Below are 23726 nucleotides of genomic sequence, written 5' to 3' on the forward strand. Positions count from 1 at the left end.
GCGGAAAGGAAAGTGTATGTTGCAGGTAGATATCAATTTTTTATACAGTGGGATTTATGTTGCAGTGCCCCAAAAACACTACACTGGCACTAATAACCAACTGGGCCACTGCTCTTTGTCTTGCCGGGTTATTTCTGTCGGCGTTCAGCAGATAATTCTGTCTCCGCTGAGTGAATCATCACGATCAAATACAAACCTACACACTCCAAACAGCACGGCTGGCTCTTAAGCATGTTGGGCCGGGCCTACTGCAACACTCTCAAGAACCAGTGTCCACAAGAGGGAAGTGTTATCACATTCATCCTCCCGCTCATTGACGGGCGGCACCATCACACTGCCTGATCCTGTTTGGTTGCCTCTGGAGAAGTGGATGAGCTGGCTGGGGATTGAGTGGGAAGGAAATAATGAAGAGGTAGGATGTGTACATCTAGTCGGCTCTCTTACGAGGTAAAATAGATCCTCACACACACTCATATATAGTTCTAGATGAGTGTCATTTTTTTTTTTTTTTTTTACCTTTTAAAATATTCATTTTATTAAACTACAAAGCATTACCTCGCCATGCCAATATGTAAGGATGACTATTTGGATCATATTTTAGCTTTCACTGGCCCACCCTGATTTATTTCTTAAGACTCGTGGTTCACATGAGGTCTGGGACGCTGCAGGGGGGGTCAGCGATGGGATCCCCGATGGCACACTGCAGATGAAACACATACTTTGTCACTTATTTGTCTTATTTGAAGTTAATCACGTAGTAACTGATAAATGTAGCTCTTCTGTTCATGGGATTTTGCCTGCTTGTGCCCCACGTGCCTCTAGGATTGGTTGTCAAAGTGTGATATGTGCCTGTTTTGGGTCATTGGGCATTAGTGAGATTAATTTCATTTCATTATTCGATTTGATTTATTTAGTTTTATTTGAGCATTTCCATTCGGGTGAAAATGAATTATAAGCAAAACAGTCATTTGGAGAAGATCTTGTTCTCAATTTCCACGACTAACCTCCCACGGGAAGACTGGTGACTGTCAAAGTGGGGCTGAAGCAGCTTTCGCAACTTCTGGGGGAGGCTGGGGTTTTGACAGCATTTGCTCGGGTCGCTGCAGTGAAGGTTTCGGTGACGACTCTTAATGGCTCTTTCCCCGTCAGACAGCGCAGCCCGTTTCGGGGGTTTCGGTGGCTCTGTGGGCCCTCGGGGCGGAATCCAGCGCACGAGTAGCGTTTCCCGTTGCGTTAATTCACTTAAGCATGACCGTACACGCTGTGTCTGTCCTCTTCCAACATCCCCGCCCTGTCTCACCGACGGATCTCTCTCTCTCTCTCTCTCTCTCTCTCTCTCTCTCTGTCCTCCTGACATTTTTTTCTTCTTCTCCTTTTGCGCACAGTCTCATCACCTTCTGCCCCGGGCGTGTCATTTTCAAGACCCTCGACGTGCCAGAAAAGTTTTCGGAGTCACTTCCAAAGGGGTCTACCAGGATCCTGTGCTGTAGTTTGCTTTTTTTTTTTTTTCCAGGCGACGGTTTTGCTTCTCGCAGGACCATCCAGGCTCCTCCCTTGCACAACGTCATCCGATCCCGATCTCTCCCAAAGCGTCACCGACAGCCAGCAGCACACTGTGGTGGCAGGATCAGCGGGGCGGTGCGCGGAGCGGGACAAAGCCACGCACTATTTCATCCGAAAAACAACGAGAAAGGAGAGGAAAGGGTGGTGGGGGGGGAGAGACGCATCCCACCATTTCCAGAGTTACAGCAACTTCGCCGGCCTGGTGTTCTGATCCGTCCGGCTGGCCGTGGCTGCAGATAGGGGGGGGGGGGAGAGACCGGGAACTTGGGGAACTAAAACAGGGCCGGTGCCGGCAGATCATCTGTTAGGTGGTGTGTCAGATTTTGCAGACGGGAGAACGAGGCGACATTTCCCCGGAGGAACTCTCCAAGTGTTGGAAACTTCCCAGCGCAGCATCGATCGAGGACCTCCCGCCCACTTTACCTCTGATCCACAGCACTTGAAGGTGGGGGGGAGAGAGGGAGAGAGAGAGAGAGAGAGAGAGAGAGATCTGCAGCGGCTGCGGTGGATGGAGCAACAAAGGCTGGATGGTTAAACTAGAAGAGCTCCTTTTGATAAGAACCCAACTCTCCTTTCTCTCCTCGCCGGCTGTTTCCTGAAAGACTCCATCACCTAAACGGCAGATCTGCAGCCGCTCGGATCTCGTTTGCGGGGACCCGGCCAGGTTCTACTTACGGCAAACTCTCCGCCAGCCCGGGAATCGCCGCAGACGTGAAATTGATGCTTTGGTACGGCGAGGCGCACCACCGATCCTCTAGTTCTGCCAGAGTCCGCTACTGCTCAGTGAGGGTGGTAGACTAGTGTGGGGCCGAAGTGGGATTTGCAGAAGTTGCATGCTTGGTCTTTGTCGTCTCGAGTGAGCCCTGTCCATCCGCTCTCGGGTTGCCAGAGAAGATCCGGATAGTTGAGGTGCCATGGCGATGTGTGTGGGGATGTGGATACTCCTGTTGGCGCTGCACATCCAAGGTAAGCCGCAGAAGTAAGACTTCAGCAGGGAATCATGCGTATCTGCCTTGTTTGATCATAAACCCCCCAGCTCCTGTGTGTGTGTGTGTGTGTGCGCGCGCGTGTGTGTGCGGGCGCGCGTGCGTGTTGCATGATGTTTTGCAACGACACACACTTGATTAATGCATGAAAGGGTGGATCGATGTGATTGCCTGGCTCGTGTTTTGGAACAAGATGTGCAAATGAGTGCGAGAAAATTGGAAAGTGTTTCCAGCCTCAGAATCCGGCCCTCTCGCAACGGCTGCAGAATACTTATTTGGCTGCGAAACGATGAACTTACCCGGCCAGCAGGCAGATGGCGATGTGTGCGAACCGTGCGGGCCAGCAGTGTTCAAGTTTTCCAATATCTCATTGCAATGGCAAGTCGAGGCCACGCCGTGCTCTTGGAGGATGATTGGAACCCATGGCCTGTTACCCTCAGCTTCCCTGTCTATTAGTCAAATATAGTAAATAATTAGAATCCAAGGACTCATTAGAAGAGCTCTCTCCAAATCCTTTCTGTTACACTGTGACTGAGATCCGCAGGCCCTTGCAGTTTTCATGCTCGGTCATGATCATCTCTGTGGAGGCGTGACTCGGGATATGGTGACATTTTGTCTTCCAAAGAGTTGTCTCAAACTCATACTTTGAGAAATTTTCCTGGCTACATAACAGACTAGCAGATTCCCAGTGTTTTGGGCGGAGGACGGGGTGCTGAGGGAAGCAGTGGTGGTTGATAGGTGGAGTGATTAATTTGACATTGATCGCCCTGACACTGAGCCTCCCCAAAGAGGACCTAATTATTTAAACACATGCTTAATAAGTGTATTTAACTCTTATTGGAGGGAGCATCGTTATTCTGGTTATATTGACAACCTTCTAATTGGAAAACAAAACAAGCCAATAACAAAACACCATCTATGTGTGTGTGTGTGTGTGTGTGTGTGTGTGTGTGTGTGTGTGTGTGTGTGATCCATTATGCAGAGGGGTTTTTTAAGGCTTAGCTGAAAGTTTGCTGGTATGTTTACATCTTGGACTGGTAAATTCTGCCTGGTGCCCCTGTTTTAAGTAAGGAATGGAAGAGGGTCACTTGTGGTCAAGAAATGGAAGATCATTTTTTTGAATGGCACTGATGTTTCTTATTTTCCAGGAAAAACTGCAGAATGTACATGCTTTAGTGATTTTGCTGTGGTGATCCTTTTTCTAGTGTAACAAGTCTAAAAAGTCTTTTCAAGTCGAATATTTTGGCTGTTTTTTTTTTTTTTTTCTTCACCTCCTTCGAGCTCAAGAACAACTAAGATATTGACCTTGTTCACAATGAGGCTCCTTATGGCGTCATGTGTTTGAGACTGATTGAATACTTTGATCAAAAGCCCTGTCAGATTTACATTGAGATGATCCCTTTGCTTGTGGAGAAGATCAGGATTAACTGGTTCCCTTGGGATTCCTGGCGGAAATCTTTTGAAGCTGTTCATTCAAGGGGGTGGAAAATGTCTCAAAAACTGGACTTAAAGTGTCCTGGAAATATCTTATTTGAGTAAAACAGGAGGTGTTTTCTAAGACTAATTAGACTTTGTACAAACACGCTCTACCGTTATTTCTTTTTTTTTTTTTATTGCTCCAGTGTATTTAAGACCAAAAAGACAGCATAATTCATTCCTTCAGACGTCTTCATGAAGGGAAGAGCTTTGAATTTTTCTTTTATTCTAGCAGTTGTTTGGACCCATTTCTTTTGACATGCAAAAAACAAGCATTTGGTCTTTCACCCCGAGGTTAAAGGGTGCGACCATAAATGCCCACCGCCTTTGACGGTCTAATTGATATACAACATGTTCCAAACACTGCCCTCATTACCCAAGCACTAACAAGTGGCCAATGGCCCTAACAAATGCAAGTAGCAGCAGACCCTGTTGCAGTTATCCATCAGGGAAAAACCATTTGTGCCTGTCATTGTAATAACCATTTGTAGAAAACACAAGGGTGCCAAATTCATAAATAGAAAATATTCCAAACCGCTTGCCAAATAGATTATAAAATAAAAGAAACATTGAGAATAATGGATCTGTGTATAATAACAGCAGCTCTGTTCCTGTTTTCTTACATTAGCAAACCGGTCTCTCCAGTATTCCAGACCGAGATTTAATTGAGTGTGAATTCAGTTAGCAACCAGGTGGTTGTTTATAGCTTGGCTCCATCCTCAGGTCCTGGTGGTGTACGGGCCCATATAGATATCACTCTCAGCGGTGGGATAAGGAGATTTTCCAGCTCGGATTCTTCATCTTAGCTGGATTAAACATTTGGGAAATGAATGCCGAATGGTGGACAAGCATCAACTTTGAGTGTGGTATCGTTCAGGGCCTGGAAATTGTGCAGCTGTGAATTATATTCTCTGTAATAACTTGGCACCATGCAAGCTAAAAATCAGTCTTCTGGAGACCCCTGTTGTTCAATACTGTCAGTCAATTTCTGCAGTCTCATATGAGTTTCTCTTGAATGTTCAGTAGCATGCTTCTCTAGTAATATCACAGCACCGCTGCATTATTTTGTGTGCCACTGTCCTTTAACTGTGTTTATTTGCTGATCCGCTCTTGCGTGACGTCCCCCGAGAGATGCGAACCACGGGTGACGATTCCTGTTTCGTTTCAATAGACAGTTTTATTGTTTCGCCTCTTTAGGGTTAATTGCACGGCTAACTGCCTGATTTCTATGCACAAGCTTGTCACCGAAGCCTGCCACACAACAACAGTTCACTTTGACTCATGACAAACGGTCCCATGCAGCGCTGCTGCAGTGTGTGTTTGTCCAGACTCATCTGAAGCACATTGAAGTCTGCCTAGGAAATGTCACATACTTCAGATGGATGGATTGATTGACTGAGCATTTGGGGGGGGTCTGAGGACAATGGCAGGCATGTTCATGGTGAACACTGAAACAGGCAGGAATGGAAGGAACGCTGCTGCCCCTTTGGTACATTGTAATTAGCATTCTGACTTTGCTGATTTTTTTTTTTCTTTTTCTCTCTCTTTTGAAGTAAACTGTAATTGCTAGTCCTTGGCATTTTGTATTTCATTCGGATGACAGTTTTGAAATTGTGAAATGGAAGAGAGTCACTGTGGGATTGTTGGGCCTCGATGGTTAGAGTGTAAATGCAAATTGCTCTGATCCTCGTTCCTTCGGGGAGTCTCCCTTTGGTCCCCGCTGATGTGATGGATGGGAGAGAGAGCTCGGAGTCCTGGGAGACTAGCTAGAGGGGAGCTGACAGGAGATTAAGCTACGCTTTTGCCATAGGAACTTATGGAGGCGCTTGGCCACTCAAACTTCATCTCTTTGAGCATTTAGCTCATTGTGGTTCTGCTGTCAGCTCTTTAGCAAATCCTTCTCCAAACACTGCATGAAATATCTCTGTAAAGTGTAGTTTCTGTTTTTTTTTTTGTTTTTTTTTCCTCTGCTATGGTTTTGGAAATGGAGTGGCCCTTCATTAATTTCCGGAGCTGCTCTCAAACAAATGATTTTTGTTTTCATTGGCAAAATATTTAAATTAGCGAACTTTTGTTCCTTACGCCACAGCGGTTGATCCAAGAGGCACATCTCAGTTCTCTTTGTAACTTCCTGATGTACATTTCCAGACCCTGTGGTCTCTGCATAAAGGCTGCATATTGCAAAATAGATGAATAAAACATGACAATAAGCACAGGACCTAAATAATGGAAAGGTTATGACAAAATGGAGTGTTCTCTGCGTGCAGAAGTCTGCATGAAAAGTATTAAAAACTGAATGAACGCTGAAGTTCACTTCTCCGGTTCTTTGAAGTCTGTAGTTTTATATGCGGGAATTTGGTCAAGATAGTGAATAAATGAATAAATGTTTCAAGGCCTCTGGGATGATGATATTGTTTGGATCTGACCGCCCCCCCTTGAATGAAGCTATTTTAGGGGAAAGGAAAGTTTAGTCAAATATCGCAAGTAATGCTTGTCCCAGACACCAGCTTTCTAGGTTACCAGATAGCTTGTTTTGTCAGAACATTCAGTTCAGTAACTTATGCAGTGTTTTTCATTCGGTTTTTATTTTGGTGCATAGTGTCTGTGAGGTGTCCCCTCCTGCTCCTTTGCCTCCTTCACACCAGACAGTCACCGTGTTGGATCAGGATGGAAAACACGTTTATCAGCAAGCTGCAGCTGCAATTTTATGCTTTAAATCCTTGAAATTCTTCTCTGTTTCGACTCAAATTGCAGAATCAGCAAAGTAAGGAAAAAGGAAATCAATAAAGGGGATCAAATCTCGCCCTGAGTTTTTCTGATTTGGCATTAATCTGTGGAGTCTTTTTCTGTCTATTTATCCAATCCTTCTCAGGGGATTCAATGGTTAAATTCCTGCTCTTGTCTTGAGAATGAGAATGGCATTGACTGACTACACTTGTTCCATATTTTCCTTGGCGTTTGTCAGGTGGCTGTTCCAGCATCTGAGGATAGGCTTATTACGGTTCCTGAGTTGATGTAAATCTGCTCTGAAGAAAAAGTAAATAATCTCACATGTTGGAGGGATTCTGACAGTCTGCTCTGTTTTATGTGACACCGTCTTGGCTTGCCAATAGCTTGTAGAGTTTCTTTGCACTATTTGTCCCTTAGAGTTACTATAGTTACTACCTGTAATCAGTCATTTCGGTGAAAAGACATCATATTTATTTCTTTACAGGAACTGCATCAATTTCAGAGTTTTTCCAAGCTGCTGTGTGAAAGGAACGCAGGCTTTTAACGCATCATTTTAACGTTTTTTATGCAGTTGTCTTGTATTTTCTGCTTCACCAGTTTAAAAAAAAGGAAACCATATGGGAATACCATTCTTCTACCATGCTCATTGTGTCTGGGTTTACAGCTGGAGCATTTAGTCACAGGCTGATCCGGGAATGAGAGAGCAGATAATTCCGGGTCTTCCGACTAAAGCTGTATGCTTTTAAAATAAAGCAGATCTGATCAGGGCAACCCCCCCCCCCCCGTGTGACTGCCAGAACAAGTCAATTTACAACAAGCAGCTATGCTGATGTGCATCCATTAAGGAGCAAAGACGTCCTGATAACCAATCGGTGAACAACCAAGGATAGCGGGGAAAATGGATCCTTTTAAGGTGGTAGTACGAAGTCTGTCGCGGAAGCAGAATTTTGACCTGGTACCAGTGCTGCAGAAAAACCATCAAGCAAGCTCTTCATTTCTTTTTTTTACTCGTGGCTCTAGTTTTTTGAACTTTTTAGGTGGAGTGTGAGTCATTTTAAAACTCGATGGACTAGTTTTGTGCTGTTACCATGTTTTCTGCTGTTCGACTAAGTTGAATTTTGTGCAGACTTTGCAGGGTGTTGACAACAGCTGGCCTGCAGCTCTGCCTCTTACTGCCCGTGGTCAGACTGATATATCAGTTGGCATATATATAGCCATTAAATTAAATATACGATAGAAATTTTTCCCTGACTACAAGGTCAATCCTGATGTTGTCCTTTGCTACTATTAAATAATTCCACTGTTGATAATTATCATTTGATTGGTCAATAATGATAATTAGTATAATACATTTTTCAAAGTCAATGTCTTCTGGAGTTTGTTTCTTCCTGCCTTTGAAAGATTTTGAAAATCTTGAAAATTTGAAAGAACCATTTCATTCTTGGTTTCATTTGTGATTTCTCGCGTTTTTGACACTCTGTCTGCTAAATAATTGGCTTTTCCGTCCCCAAGTAAGTGTCTCCAACTTTTGACCGAAAACATCCACGCCGCCTTCGAAAACCATATCTATCAATCCCATTACAAGCCTTCCAGCTCACCCACTGCACATGCCATCCACTGATAAATACCCTCCAGGGGTGAAGCTGAAATGGAATATAAGCCTGCAGAACACATTCGAATGAAAATATCGAACATTTCTAAAATTTAGCAGCGGCCTCTATCTTTTGTCATGGAAATGTTCAGAATCAAAGAGGTATCGAAATTTCCGTCATTGTGACATAGCACTCTGGCTTTCACGAGGCTCAGAGCTGATCTCCTGCCAGAACTTTACATTTTTCTCTTTAACTGTCTACAAACTTGGGTGTACCCCCTCCCCACTCTATCCATCTTCTCCCCTTTCCTCTCTCTCTCCCGTCTCCTCGCTCTACCTTTGAGGATGGTGCATGCTGAGTGTCGGCTTGGTTAGCACTTGATACAAAAGGGGGTTTGTTTCATGAAATGTTTCCCTTTTTAATGAGCGATGGTGTTCACTCATTTAATATTCCACACTTACATCTTTCCGGGAGATTGACTGTGCTTCAAAGCAGCAGCGTGGTTGTAAATGGGAGTGGGTGAAGGGGGGGATGAGGGAAGCAGCAGCGGTAGAGGTGGTGGTACGAAGGAGGGGGGGGGGCTGCTTAGAAAACACAAACACAGGTTTATTTATTCTCCCTGACATGTAGCTAAGCTCCCAGTGTGCTGCAGCTTGGTGCAAAGCTCCTTAGTGCCCTCGTCCTGTGCAGACAGACTAGCAAAATATGACTGATAACAGGTCAGCTCCGTGTCTGTCATATTTCTCTGTGTGCGTCTTTCATTTATGTTTGCACCGTTCCCTGCTGTGAACGAACCTTAAAGATAATTGCTGAATTCAAAAGGATTTCAATTGCTTATGTGTAAATCTTTCTCAGAATATTTCGGCTATCATTTCTTCATTCCAACTGCGTCGCAGCTGACATGACGGTTTCCCAGAGCTTGTCATTATAGTGAGATTGAGGTCAACCCACACAAGTGGTAGAAAGTCTTCATTTTGCCTGTTTTTTTTTGTGGCGCACATGGTTCAGCATTGTGCATGAGAGACGAAGATGAACACAGAGATGGCCTGCAGTTTGGCATTGATCCTTCCATTTTGTTAGCGGGGTCTATGCCAAAGCAACTAATGTAGTCTGCTATTGATTCCCCAGTTTCAAGCTTGGCTGAATTTCAGTCTGATGTTGCATTGTTTTCACAAAGTCAGGTGTGCCAAATTGCTTCCGCCTCCTTCCTATACGTCCTCTCCTATTTAAATGGCATTGCAGTGCATGTGGTTATCAGTAGATTTTGGGTTTAGATGTGTGTGTGAACAAGGGATGGGTGGGTGAGTGAGTAATCTAACCACTAGCCCCACCTCAGAGCGGGGAAAGGGGTTCTGTTTATCCCTTTATCTCGAGCCGTAACAGACCACGTCTGTGTCAGCACTGCACCTATTTAGACTATTGACTTGTATGCATAAAAGCAAAGCTATAGGATATGGCTTTACTCTGCTTAAAGTATACATGTGTTTACTCCTTTGAATGCAGTACACTAAATATCAAACACAATAAATAATAGGCCAGTAAAAGGAAGAAAACAAGGGGAGCAGGCATATTCATTTGTTTTCATACCTGGCATTTATTAAGAGCAGCTTATAACAACGTGCACCAAAGGGACTCATACCTACGAATAGAAGATACACACACATACACATACGGTACCCTCCACACTTGAGGTCTCCATCACAGGAAGTGCACGCAGGACTCCTGCATTATCCCTAATGCATTATTTTAGGGACTGACTGGCTCAAAAGCAAGTCTTCCTCTGTTGTAGCAGCACATGGCAACAAAAACACAGGTTAAGCCTGTCATGGTAACTTAAGTGGGCTTTAAAACTAAGGTGCAGCTATGGTTCAGTTTAGAAAATAAAAAAAATAAAAAAAACCTTTGTTTAAGGTTATAGAATGATCCAGGTTATAGTTGACCTCAGTCTGACCACCTATCAGAATTGACATTTGGTCTGAATTGATTTTTACTATTTCTCGAGGTAATAATTTCTGGTGCAAAATAGTTGCATAGTAAATGCCTGCTGTGCCCCCCCCACCTCTCTCGTCCTCCACCTCCTCTTCCTGCTCACTTCTTCTTGCCTCTTCCAGCAGACTAACTTTGCCAGGGGTTTCCACATGGGAGCTCCCACTCTGGCATGGCACGTCTTGCTTGGCCACGGGTCTGCAAGTGGAATTAACCAGTGAGGAATCTGGAGAGGGCTTTGATAACAGTAAAAGAATCACGCGGGGCCATTTAGTTCACAGCGGTTGTCAGTTGAGCCATGAAGATGCCAAATGTCTGGTTAGGCCAGAGAAACAGAGGGGGGGTCAAGGGGTTCTCCCCTCTCCCGCCCACATGTCGAATATACGAGTTACAACATTTATTTGATGATATGCAGATATAAGTGGCCACGAGAACACCCACTCACTGACCTGGCACCCACATAGCTCATAGTCTCACAGATCAAGAGTGAAAGTGAAGAGTGCGTTTTCCTGCATTTACTGATGCATCTGAATTGAATTTTCTCCTGCCATTTTAACCACATGCTCATATGTTCACATAGAGCACGGGGCAACGTAAATATTTATTTGAGATGGATGCGGGGACTTGCAATTGTTCCCGGCACTGCGTACCTTCCTGCGTCGGAATTATGAAACTGAAAATAGAAGCTGAGGAGGAACAAATGTGGGGATGAGAAATTTGATATAGTGGCTGTTTAGTACCACACTAAAACCCTTAAAATACCTTCCCTCTTACAACCTGCAGACTCATACTCTTCCGGATGCCAAGTTTTAAACTGCTCTGAAGAATGGGTTTAGCTATTGTACCTTTGTTCCTAAATTGTGAGGAAAAAAAAAAAAAAAAAATCGCAAGGGCAAATAGCAGCCTAAATGTAAAGAGGAAAAGGGGAAATGGGGAGCCAGGGTGAGGGGGAGGGTCACGCTGTTCGTGAAAGTGGCTGTGTTCCGAGGGTGATTCTAGTTTGCCTTGAAATGGTGTTCTTGGCTGAGGTTCTATGTAGGCACATTGGGGCTGCTCGCTGGAAGAAAAGATGTGTGCCAATAAAAGTTCATTCAATTTTCTCCAGCTCGGTAGCATTTTTTTTTTTCCTATTTCTATGCGGGAAGCCAGTAGACCCCCCCCAAAACCAACTCATATTCTCCATTAAAGCTATCTTCAAACAAACGGGTTGACTCTTGCATAATTGTAAGAATATTATGACATAAAACAGTGAATGAAATTAAAACCTCCATAATGTGCTGAAGATCATATTGTCTGCTAAATTAGTTTAATTAAAGCCTTTCTTAATTTGAGTAATGAGTGATTCAGAAGCTCAATCAGATCTTTTATAACAAGTGAGTCCAAGTCAAGATGAAACGTTAGTCCCATGTTTCAATGGACTGCTCAATGCGCGATAAAAGTCAGGGGATAAAACTGATTGGATTTGCCTCATGTCGTCAAGGGTATGTTTCATCCTGGCGGTTTGTCAAATTTTGGTTAAACTGGAGAAAAAGAAGCAATTCCTGCCAGAGGAAGTGGCGCTCCCATGGAAGTAATCCAAGTGACACGGGGCTGATTCTGTATGTCTTTATATGGGATTTAAAGGGTTAATCCTATTGCTTGATTGGGTGGTGGGATTTGCCCATGTAATTCTTGTGGAAGTTTTTTTTTTTTTTCCTGACCTCTCACCATTGGAAAGATTCGGTATGTAAAGATTCGGGGGCAGTTTTGTTATGCACCGCGCTGCCCCGGTCTCCCTAACCCCTCTTTTCACTCTCACACTGCTGACGCTTTTTGACTGGCGTGGGGTGGGTATTTGTTTTTGCTGGGAAGACCTGGGAAGGAGTGCACCGAGGCATGAACACACACACACACACGCGCGTTGCCGAGTGCACAAATGCATATGTCTGCGCGCAGGCCCGAGGCAGAGGCAGCTTCACGTTGCCGGCCCCGCTCCCCTCTGATCGTGACCCACTTTCTTTTCCCTGCCTGTCGCTCCCTCTTTAATTGCCGCGCGGCACACTGAGGCCATCTGCTCGACTGAGGCCCGTCGCCATGGAGATGCTGGGAGGCTTTTCGGATTTGCTGTGGACTGACCAACAGGGAAATAGAGGTCAGGGAATGGGGGTAGGGTGTTGGACAGTCATACCAGAGCTGTATTGTCTGACAGTGCGATAATACACCTGTAGGATACATCTGAAACAGATGAAGTCAGATCCTCTCGGCGTTTTTAAAACTATATATTGTCATGGGGAGAAAAAAGAAACGCATTTCCACAAAATCAGCTTTTCGGGGCGCATGATCCAGTTTTTATCAACGGGCCCTGAGAATTGGGCCTTGAGAGGTTCTCCAAAACCTAATCCTTCAGTGTAACCTGAAACATGAAGATAATTAAATTTGGAATGACATGGATTTCAGCTGACACAAATAGTAAACTAGAAAGTCCCATACCCAACAGGAGAAATGAAAAAGTTCCATCATATTTTTGGGATTTATGTGAAAGGTTTTGATATTTCTTGTGTGTCCAGAGGGAAAATAAGTTTCCTGAATATTGCAAATTACACATTTCGTATTTGCTGTGAGGGCATTTTTAGACAAAGGGCTATTTTTCTGTATTAAGATTACTGTGTTGCCTCGGTCAGATGTGTATTTAGCGCCGTCTCATCTGCCTGCTCTGATCATTTTCGGCTGTGTTCCTTTGTCCTCGTGAGTGTCTTTGTATATTTTGCTGCTCCTGCTTATTTCCTCTCCAATGACACGCTTCAGTGAGGAAGCGGTTGTGCTGTGTTTCCAATTAATACTCAGGCATATTTCAGAGCCTTGGTCTGCACGACTAGGTCGCCTCTTGCTCCTCAGTCTGTCAGCCGCACTTGCATCAAGTCTGCCCTGCGTGTTGCTTAAACATTCACATATTCCATGCCTGTTCCATAGGATAATTTGGCCAAATAGTTAAATGTGGCATTTAATTCCAGGAGGATGTTTTACTTAAACTGCTCTGATGGAGTCTTGGTATTGACCTCTGGCACATGCATAGTGCTGAGCTTTGGGAGACACTCTTTATATTTGCTCCTCTTTTTAAAGGTCAATATTGGTAGCTGTCATTTCTGAAGTGCCATTTATAGGTCAATACCTCATTAGTAATCCGGTGGAGTTTGGATCAAATGTAACTGCTGTCTTGTCTGTGTCACTGAGCTGCAACCATTTCCACTTGCAGTGAAAGTTCAGAGAAAAGCCACGGGATTCAGTTATACTCAGGCAGAACCTGACATGTTTAATATGAGTTAGTTAAGAAATCTGGGTTTATTTAACTCTAGAGCTTTGACAAACAATTATTTTAGTTAATGGTTAATGTGTTGATTTTTTTTTTTTTTCAAATTGTTGGATCTATAAAATGGACAAACTAACGGGTACAGGGTACAATCTTGAAATTGGATGTTTTGATCGACCAACAGTCCCGATGACCAAAGGTATTCCATTTCCAATGATATGGACAAAGCAGCAAACCCTCACATTTGAGAAGGCGGAACCGCGGGGAATGTTTGGTATTTTTGCTCATGGGGATGATTTAAATGAGTAATAAATTACTCAAATTGTTTTCAAATAGTTTTCTATTGCTACCATTAGGCTACATGGGTCTCCCAGTGGTGGTGTCGCAGGCTCCCGTAGCTTTGGCGTTTCTGTGACCAGGAAGGTTGTCAACATGTCATAGTAGACAGACTAAACTATGGCGGCAGGTGTACATCTGCTGCATGAAATTCTACTACAGTTGGGTGTCTGAGTTACAGTGCGTTTCCACTAGATTGCCTAACAAGAGTCAGACTTCCCACGTAGGCTGTCAGCCTCCACCAGCTCTGATGCCGTCACTATCTGCATAGATGCCTCAGACAGCTTATTTTGCTCTCCCATCACCCGCCAGTGACACAGTAACACCAGGAGGCTGTGACAGTGGAAAAGGTAGCTCTGTCAATTTAAACTCCAGCGAGTGCTTGATCTCTGAGCTGCCCAAATGTACAGTCAGAGCTGAAGTTAACAAGACAATGTACCCAGCGCTTGTAATTGGACCTGGGCCCTTTCAGGAGTGTGAAAAGATAGAGAGACTATCTGTCAGCCTGCTCTCCAGTCAAGGTCATGGTGTCGAGTGCTAGATGTGTTGTATTTGCTGCCATGCCCTTCGTCCTATCACAGCTTATCCAGCTGCTGCTGTGCAGAGGTGGGCTGAGAACTCCTGCGCTCTGTGAGCAGCCCACTAGATTATGTGCTTGGAGAGATTAATCAAATCATATGATGTTATGCTATGAAAGAGTTTCATCCAGTCCGTCTTGCCATCATATACCCCTGTACTTTAACGGGGTTGAATTTCGTTTTGCTTGTCCTTCCCGTCCCTGACAAAGAGGCAGCACATTTAGAGCTTGGAATGAACTGGTGCAGTGATTGGAAATAAACTGTTTTTCTAAAGGATTATGTCATGGTGGAGCACTATGGATGGACATAGTTAGCTGAGGTGATTTTTTTTTTTTCTTTTTCATAGTCCTTGTGCCAAACTCCTGATTGCAGTTTGAATGGAGGCCATGCTAAAAGAGGACTCTTAATTACCCCTCCGTAAGTGCACATGCTGACTTGACAGTGGTGCCTTGTGATTTGTTTAATAAGGAATGCCTGTCGCCTCTCTCCTTATTTGAACCGAGCATTATCACTACTTTTAGTATCATCCAACTCCAGACCTTCTTCTGCCGCTGTGTCCATGGCTTTTAATGCTCAGAAGCCTCCACTAAAAAGAATTTCATTCCCTTTTTTATGGACAGTAGGGGGAAGAAAGGTTGTTCACCGTTCACAGCAGAATGCAATCCACTCCACCTCTAACCGAAATATTTATTTATTTACCCTCTCGATGCCATTTTGGTCTGCAGAATCCCTGGAGAGGAAAATGCATTAAGCCACTCACTGTATTTACTTGTGTTGGATTGATGCTGATGTGTGAGGGCAGGCCAGAGGATGGAGGATGGAGGATGGGAAATTGATCATCGGTGAATGAGTGTCAGGGGAATCTTGACATCCACAACTGCTTTTCACGCTTTGAGCTTTGAGAATCCATCAAGCTGAAACTCGGTGCCGTCTGAGAATACAACTACTTACCACATAGATTAAGACGTTGCTGTTTATTCAGGCATACACACTTCAGTGGTGTGCGTTATTTGATTGTGTTGGATAATTGACTCACCCTGCTTGTTTGTATCTTCTAGGTTATTATTACTTGCCGTAAACCTTAACATACACACATCCGGGTAGTTAACCCCGGCACATTTGTTTGTGTTTCCTGTCTCACATGAATAGTGGCAACATGCTCATGCAGTGGGAAAATCAGGCCGTTTCCCCGAGTTACACTCGCACCAAAAGTATGTGTCTGTAAAATAATTGGGTGGATCATAAACTTGCGAGTCCCTCTATGTGTTCATGGCATTGATTTAGAAACACAAAGAAAGACAAAAGTAAAAATTCTATCAGATAAAATCAGCAATATTTGCACCAGTCCTATAAACACCCTGGTTTGCAGCAGTAGCATTTGCTTGCATAGAGGCTGTCATTTTCCTAATTCCTGTGCAGTACATCAGCTCCAAACTAATAAAACATTGGCCCTTGACTCACAACCATTAGGCATCTTCAATAACAGTTACCGCAAGATTACAAAATAATTGATCATAACAATCGCAGCAGGAGGAACTGGTTACGTACAGGTGGCTGTGAAGATGTCCACAGTTTTATTGTGCGTGTAGGAAAGTGTGCTGTTAGATGACTGAGGGCGAGTGGTATTATGTTAGAAAAAATGGAAATGTGATGGGTGGATTAGCAGTTTTACACTAAAAAGTCCCGTACAAAATACACTGTCATTTGTATTATAGTGTAATAGTATAGGGCTATAGTGGAGGATCCCTCTATTGAGTATGGAAATGACAGTTGTGCATTTCCAAGGTAATCCCCGGAACAGAGGTCTGGTTTATTTAACATTTACACAAAGAGTGTCTTCAAAACTAAGAACAGCTATGAGTCAGTATTCTGCAAATACAGTTTGAATAATGAATGATATCCTTTGAAAATTCCCTGTGAGATAAACAAAAGCCAGGAATGAAAGGCTTATCTTTGTGCTTTTGAGGTTTGCCTTCCCGCACACCTTGAACAGACAGGCAGATATGACAAATCTTTCTTTTTTTAAATTTATTTATTTTTTAATTTGACGGGCCTGCAGGGCCAATGAAAACTACCATTAAAGGCTGTGTTATATTTTGAATTAAAGGCATTTCAAGGATGGGTAGGAGGATCTCCCGGACATGAATAAGCCCTTTGTGCTGCATGTGTAGACTCATTTGTTTAGCTGGTCTACATGTAGACCGTGCTGATTTTCATGCGGTAGATGCGAAAGTAGACTTTATGAATAACGAGAGGATTACAGGCATTACTGTTTCATGATAATGCGGCTTTATTTGAATCCACGTAATTGTTGATTATTTCTCAATCTTTGAAGGAGCCTGAAACTTGCTCCCTCAGTTTTGTTGCCTGAATACGCGGGCTGCATTTGCTTTTTTTGAAATTGCCAAGTCATTATAGTAAATCAAATTTTGTTCTCAGCCGATTTCCCTAGTTAAACAAAGGTTTAATTAAAAATTTAAAAGCTGCACGCTCGATGAATGTACATATTTTGATGCAGTTCCCCATCACACAACTCTTAAAGTTGGGACTGAAACATCATGTGCCTCGTGCCTGTTCTCCGTCAGGTAATGTAGCCATGGAGATGACTGAGAAGACTCCCCGTGCTAGTTTATTTGGAAGATTACTTAAATTTAGTTAATTAATATTCTGGACTAGTTATGTCTTTCAGATTATTCACCACCATGACTTGAACCTTAGATTTATGATTAATATTTATGGGAGACTGTCAGGAGCTGTCAGCCTACTATGAATCAACAAGGCTTCAAAACTCAAGAGCCAGGTGATGTGCTATAAATCAAAGGCTGGGCAGGGAAAAATCCCACCAAGATGAATAAAAAGGATCCAATTAGAAATGTGTAACCTTTCTGCAGGGAGCCTTACTGTGTGATTTATTGGTATAAAGCTGTGAGCTCCTCCCCCTTCCATTATAAGTTTTAGAGGAAGTGAATTTGTCCAAGAGACTGAATGAGCTCAGGCACCATGACTGCAACTCATGCATTACAATGGAGTGTGGGCATGCTTCTCTTTCATGCTAAGTCGCCTCACACACACACACACACACACACAAACACACACAACTGTGAGTTACTACTGTACTATCCAATCCTCCAGAGCCTGCTTGCATGTGTGGAAGTATTTTTAGTAACACACATGCACACACAGCGGCCTGTTTTTCCAACGCAATGTGTCAGGTCGGCATCATGTTAAGGGTTCAGTCAGATGGTCCTTAACACTTTGCCCAGAGCTCTGCAGAAGGGATGTGTTTGTACCCAGCACTGGAGGGGGGTCACGTGCTGACCTCATTGTGTGCATGAGTAAGTGCACTCTGCCGCATCAGTGTGAAGCCTCCCCCTCCACATAATGAGAAAGCGACTTATCTCAGCGCTTATGGCTAATTGATTGATTTCCCAGGCACAAATATCCTAGACAGAGGCATTTTTTTATCCTCTCAAGTTGGTAAGAGAGGCAGAGGAAGCGATGAAAAATGTAAAAATGGGCCCCTTCTCTGAAAACGGAAAGATTTAATACTTTTATCCCTAGAAAGGAACTGATACGCTTTATTACTCTTTGCCTTACCACCCCCGCCCATCTCTCATAGGGAGCTGTTTGCTACAGTACTGCACTGCTATGGAGAAGCACTTTGCAATAAAAAAAAACACATTGCTCCTTCGTAAACACAGAGGTTAATGTCTTATTTACAAGCTGCAGCCGCCCCGGTTGACATGCTCGGCACAGATGTCTAGCTGTCTATATGAGACTCTGCAGGCAGAGGTAATCCAAGACCCCGGCAGATCCATCTTCCACTGTCGTCCTCTCAGTGTCTTAGCCTTATGGAGGTCCCATATCCCCCTTCCTGGACCTTCAAAGATTGCAGCTGGCCAGCTTTTTTCACGGGTACATTAACTCCCGTAGCCTGCACTGCTTCACCGGAGCAGATGCCTCCAGAAGAAAACAAAGCTAGCAGGCCAGGGGGTTAATCACACTCATCTAGAGGTCTGACGCACTGTTGCCAGGTGTGTCACACTCAAAGTACTCTTGGTTTGCCTTTGTTGCTGCTCTTTCACCTCTGCCTTTCACACCGAGTGCCGTGTGTGCTCGGAAGCATGTTTTTAAAAAGAAAAAAAAAAAAGGTTCTATTCAAGATCCTGAGCCTGACGCAATCTGTTACAGCCTATATGTCAAGTTTACAGTGATTTACGTGAGGATGCTGAGAGTTGTCAGTTTTCAGAAAAAGCGAAGAATTTTATTGATGGAAAGTAAAATAGTACAGTGGTCGTGAAACACTTCAAATATTTTTTCTTTGATTCTGACTGAAGCTCATCAAAGAGCCCCTGACGGCCCAGTTGTGCAAATTGACAACAAAATACCACTGTAGCCAGAGAAGAATTACAGAACACCTTGAATTTGTTTCAGATGTCGGTGTTATTACTTTGTGTCAAAAGTTGTGGTCGGTCGTGGCGGTTATGCTATCTGTTAGAACTTCGTGAAATTCGATTTCACATCGTGTACTAGCCTCTGTTCATTCTGTCTTTTATAGATTGTTACACAAAACAGAGGGGCCATCTGCATCCATTTTTGTAAGAAAAAAATAGTTATTCCTTCGGCTTCACTGATCTGTGACATTCACATTGTAACTCAGATGGTATTGCTTGTGACAGATTGTATTTGAGTAAGGCCAGAGTTGTACATCAATATGCCAGTGAGATTTTCTGTTCTGCTGGCACTTGGCAGCATATTGACTTTGTTCCCCTTTGTAATCAATAGGGAAAATAACTTATTTATTTAAAAAGGAATCATAAATGACTAGTTTTTACATTTTCAGCTTGTTTGAGAATGAGGTCGTACATAGTAAAGGACATCAAGGTTGTCTCTTGGCCTTGTATTATCACAAAACACAATGTGGAATTTTTCAATCTAGTGTTGCCTCAGTTACATGCTTGTTAAGTCTGTTATATGCTTATCATTTCTCTCAGTTCCCAGTGATGCATTTTGTGTGGTAAAATGCCAATTCCCTCTTTTGAATGCATCTCCTAAGACACAGCTGTCTGCTTAGATAGCTAATGGCTATGTTTTGTGCTGCAGCACTGTGAGCCGAGTGTGGTGTGATGGCATTTGTTCTGTCTGCCCGAGGCCTGGTCTGTCATTGTGTATCCGACCGGCCAGTGGCCATGACTCACACATGAACCCTCTGGGTGCCGGAGCTCATGGAGAAGACACAGGAGTTTAGCGTTCAGCAGCCGGAAATGCGTATGTCACCGTGAGGGAGGGGGGTGTGTGGGTGGTGGTGGGGGGGGGTGCACTGACAGTGCTGATGAAGGAGGTGTTGGTGAATATTTTCACATCACAACAGCTGGAGCTACACAGCTATTATCACAGTGCTAAAAGTGCTTTTTTTTTCTTCTGCATTATCTCTGCTAAGCTGTCATTACCGTGATGCTTTTGCACTGCATTTGCCATTTGCTTGCAGAGTTCCCTCTGCAAGCAAACAGCATGTCCGGCTCTGTGGCATCTGCTTCCTTGGGTTTTCTGTTGGTTTAGTTGATCTGTTCAGGCACTGGCCTTTTCTTTGTCTGCTCAGTCACAGTGCTGCTCATGCTAACCTTCCAGCTCTTCTGTTTGTTTTCAAACAAACTGTTGTTTCCTACTTTTGCAAACTTAAACCGAATCACTTTCTGTGCTGCAGAAGATGTTTTCCCAGCAAATGTTGCAAACGGACGACTGGACCACCTTGCTTACCTCGCCTGAGCCGACTCCAGATAAGCATTGGGAAAAGGATGGACGGATGGATGTATATTGCAAATGTAAAAGCTTGCCTGACCCAGTCTGGCTTGCTTGGTGGCTTGCTGAATTTTATGAATTATTGATTAAGAACAGCAAAACAAACATTTATATTAATGAAAATGTCACAGATTATGACTTTAACCTGGGTCCCTGACACGTTTGCTGATATTGTTGGGTTCCTGTTTTCATTCCCATTGCCTGCCTATCTGCTTGCTCTGATGGCTTCATCTCACACACTGACATATTTTTCAGAATCATATCCATCAGTGGATGTCAGGGAGAAGCCCCCCTTTCACTGAAAAAAAAACACTGGCCATTGTATAACATCATCTATCATCCTGGGGCCTTTGTTCAGCATCCTGTCTCATACGGGGGCTAGCAGCCAGCACGAGGGTGGCATTCTAGTTGACAGGCCAGTGCAGATGCTAAATGACAGTGACACAAAGAGGGGGCCAACCACGCAGGTCCTGACAGAGCTGTTTTCCATAGAGAAAAGGCTTGACTTGACTTAAAGGCCCAGCCCAAAATCAGATTACAGCACCACTCTTGACACCTCTTTGTCCTGGTTTTGATGTTTATAATTTCCCTTGATACGAAACACTTTTTTTCCCTGGTGTGACTGCTGAATGTCAGACTGAAATGTACTTTGAAGCTCTTAGTGGTGTCTGTGCCTTTTGCGTTGCTCGAAATTTATGTTCATCAAATGTCTTTGTCTATATTAAAGATTGAAATATCTTAAAAAATGGCATTTCGGCTTTGAAAGATTTAAGTCTTGGGTGGTTTGGAAGTTTGGAGTTGAACCATTAACTTGACACGATTCTACAACAACTTATCTAACATGTAACGTCAATCGTGTGTCCTGTTGAAATGTCCTAGAGCTAAAACCTGAACCATTGTCTATTATTGTAGATCACCCTGGATTAGAGTATGTGCCAAACGCCTCAAGAATAAATGTAATAATAATATTCATTACGGTGTTTCAGTTTACGTTGTATCCATTTTCTCTGATGCCCTGGAGGAAAACTGCTGTTCTGAACCCTTTTGTTAAAATGCTGAATATAAAGTACATCCATATCTGCAGTCATATCTGTTGTGTGGATATGTATACATAGACACGTCTCCCTACTGTAGTCAGATTACACAGTCTTACAATTTGCAAAGTTGTCTTTCTTGCTTAGGTGTGTCGAGGCAGGTTTTGGATTTACATCAGTGTTTGTGCTTGTGCAATTACTGTATCAGCTGGAAGGCTGTAATCTTACGGGATTAGTGAGTTGTAAAAGCTTTATTGTCTCCTGTAATGAAATTTCCACTGTAAATGACGAGGTGATGATAAGGTGTCAGTAGAACATTGATGAACAAAAGTTCTTTTGGATTTATGAAAAATAAATAAATATACCGTCACACTGTGTTGCACCTGCGTGTCCAGCACCAGAAAGATTATTATTATTATTATTATAATGATATTGTTATATTAATGGGCTCCTTTCAAAGCACTTTTCATGCAACTTTGATGCCTACTCGGTCTCAGTGTGTGGGATCCATTAGCGAGAAGAAGAGCTTGACTTGATTTGCCTCTGTTGAAATAAATCTAATATAAACGTAGGGTATTTATAGATCTGCGGTGGCTCTGGGAGGATGTGCCTCTTTGAACCCAACAGTTATAAGAATACAGATAAACATGCAAAGGACGTGCAGCGTTAGCACAGTCACCGGTGACTGATTGTCCGCCTGGAACCAACATGTCGATACGTGCGTAAGACTGGTAGTTGTTACTCATGTTTGTGCACTGTGGTCGGTCTAGACAAGAGCTGAAGTCACTTTGTTTGTCAGCGGCATATCTGAAAACGTCACATTTTTACAGATTCCAAATGTATTTAAGGGGTTGGACCATAGACGAAGAAGTGCTATTTTTTGGTGCTGCTCAAAATTCAGTTTTGAATCCAGGAATTTTGAAAAAAGAACAATGCAAAATTGTATATTTTTAACATTTGTGCTGTTTTCTCGATAACTTCTGCCTTCATTTAATTTAAATATAAGTGAAGGATTGTGCCGCTTTAGTGGAGGTATGCACTCTCTGAGTGCTCTCTAGTTAAAGGAATTTTTGAGCTTCATTTACTTTAATCAGGTTTCATGAATTACAACATCTGTCTCACATCTCCTTTACAGTTGCCAGCAACTGAGACCAACAACTTTCAGCGTTCTCAATTCCAAATTGAAAAGCTTTAACATCTTAATAAGAAGTGTAAGATACTATACTAATGCTGTTTTGCTTATTTTGTGGACTTGATAGACTGAATTGTTGTTCTTTGGCACTTAAAATGGACCCCTTTTTAAAAAGGGGTTAAAATAATTGAAATGAAATATCTACCTGTTTACTGCAGTAGTCCACGAGTGACCACTTTCATGCTGTAGGGTGCCAGAAACCATTTTAAGACCATTTGTAAAGGAGTGGCACTGAGCTTTTGAAGCGTGAGTCCCAAACATACAACAAAGAGAGACTGATGGCTTATAAAGCTGTCATTATCTGAGGGGTTAAAGGGAGACCATAAGGAGGGGGTCCGCAATCACAAAACAGGTTGTTTTGACTCAGCACAGATAGAAGGACTCCTGTTATTTAGTTTTGAATGGGTTTGACCATGTCTTGAAAGGCAGAATCACTTGTGCGTTGGTGGAATATCACACTACTTTGTCTGTCTTTCTTCCCTATTTAAAGACGGCATTTCAGACACCATCTCTGGGTATGACACAGCTACATTTCCGTTCAAGAGGGTGCTTCACACTTGCCATTACGAAAGATAAAGATTTAGTGTGCAGCCTAGCAATTCACAACCGAGGAAAAAGCCTCAGTATCTCCAGAGAAGTGCAGGAATTAGCCAGTGCCAGTTTTTAGCTTTTAGTAGCCTAAATGCCTGACATTTTCCTCAGCATTAGTCACTTCTGTGTATCTTTCTGGACTGCAGGGATAATGTACTGCAGAGTTGGGTGCTTCAGTTCCTGCCATAATGTAACCCTGCTATAGACATGTTGAGAAATGAAAGGCCGTTCATATCCTGCTCACCACAGGGATGGCTGACTCATCATAAGGAGGCTCAGCTTTCTCCTTGGGGTAGAAGTTAACAGTTTTGTTCGTTTAGCTTTATGTCTTTTATTTATAGTAATAACCTGGGGAGACTTTGTAGTCTAGCTTTTTGTCTTTCTGCATCATCTGATCTTTTAACTGTAACAGCATCCGTCCCTCCACCTTGCCATTCTTTGCTGCAGAGCTGAAATTCCACCCTGCTTTCCCTGAGAGCTCACTGCTCCGTTAATTTTTTTCAGATACCACCCTTCACTTCTTCATTTCCATAAAAGAGACACTGAACGAGCAGTAAATTTTGTTTTAAGAACAAAG

General features: G+C 43.2%; 1 protein-coding gene across 3 annotated transcripts in view; it reads left to right on the top strand.

The window, feature by feature from the left end:
- The first annotated feature begins 1835 nt into the window (after positions 1 to 1835).
- The window catches only part of nectin1b (nectin cell adhesion molecule 1b), a 139106-nt gene continuing 117215 nt past the window's right edge, over positions 1836 to 23726 (top strand). For all 3 annotated transcript variants that reach the window (XM_040130238.1, XM_040130237.1, XM_040130236.1), the window contains exon 1: positions 1836 to 2529. In XM_040130238.1, the coding sequence (XP_039986172.1) occupies positions 2478 to 2529 (52 nt within the window). In that variant the 5' untranslated portion in view covers positions 1836 to 2477. The remainder of the gene's footprint in view (positions 2530 to 23726) is intronic.

Source organism: Xiphias gladius, chromosome 7 (genome assembly GCF_016859285.1).
Source record: "Xiphias gladius isolate SHS-SW01 ecotype Sanya breed wild chromosome 7, ASM1685928v1, whole genome shotgun sequence".
NCBI lineage: Eukaryota > Metazoa > Chordata > Actinopteri > Istiophoriformes > Xiphiidae > Xiphias > Xiphias gladius.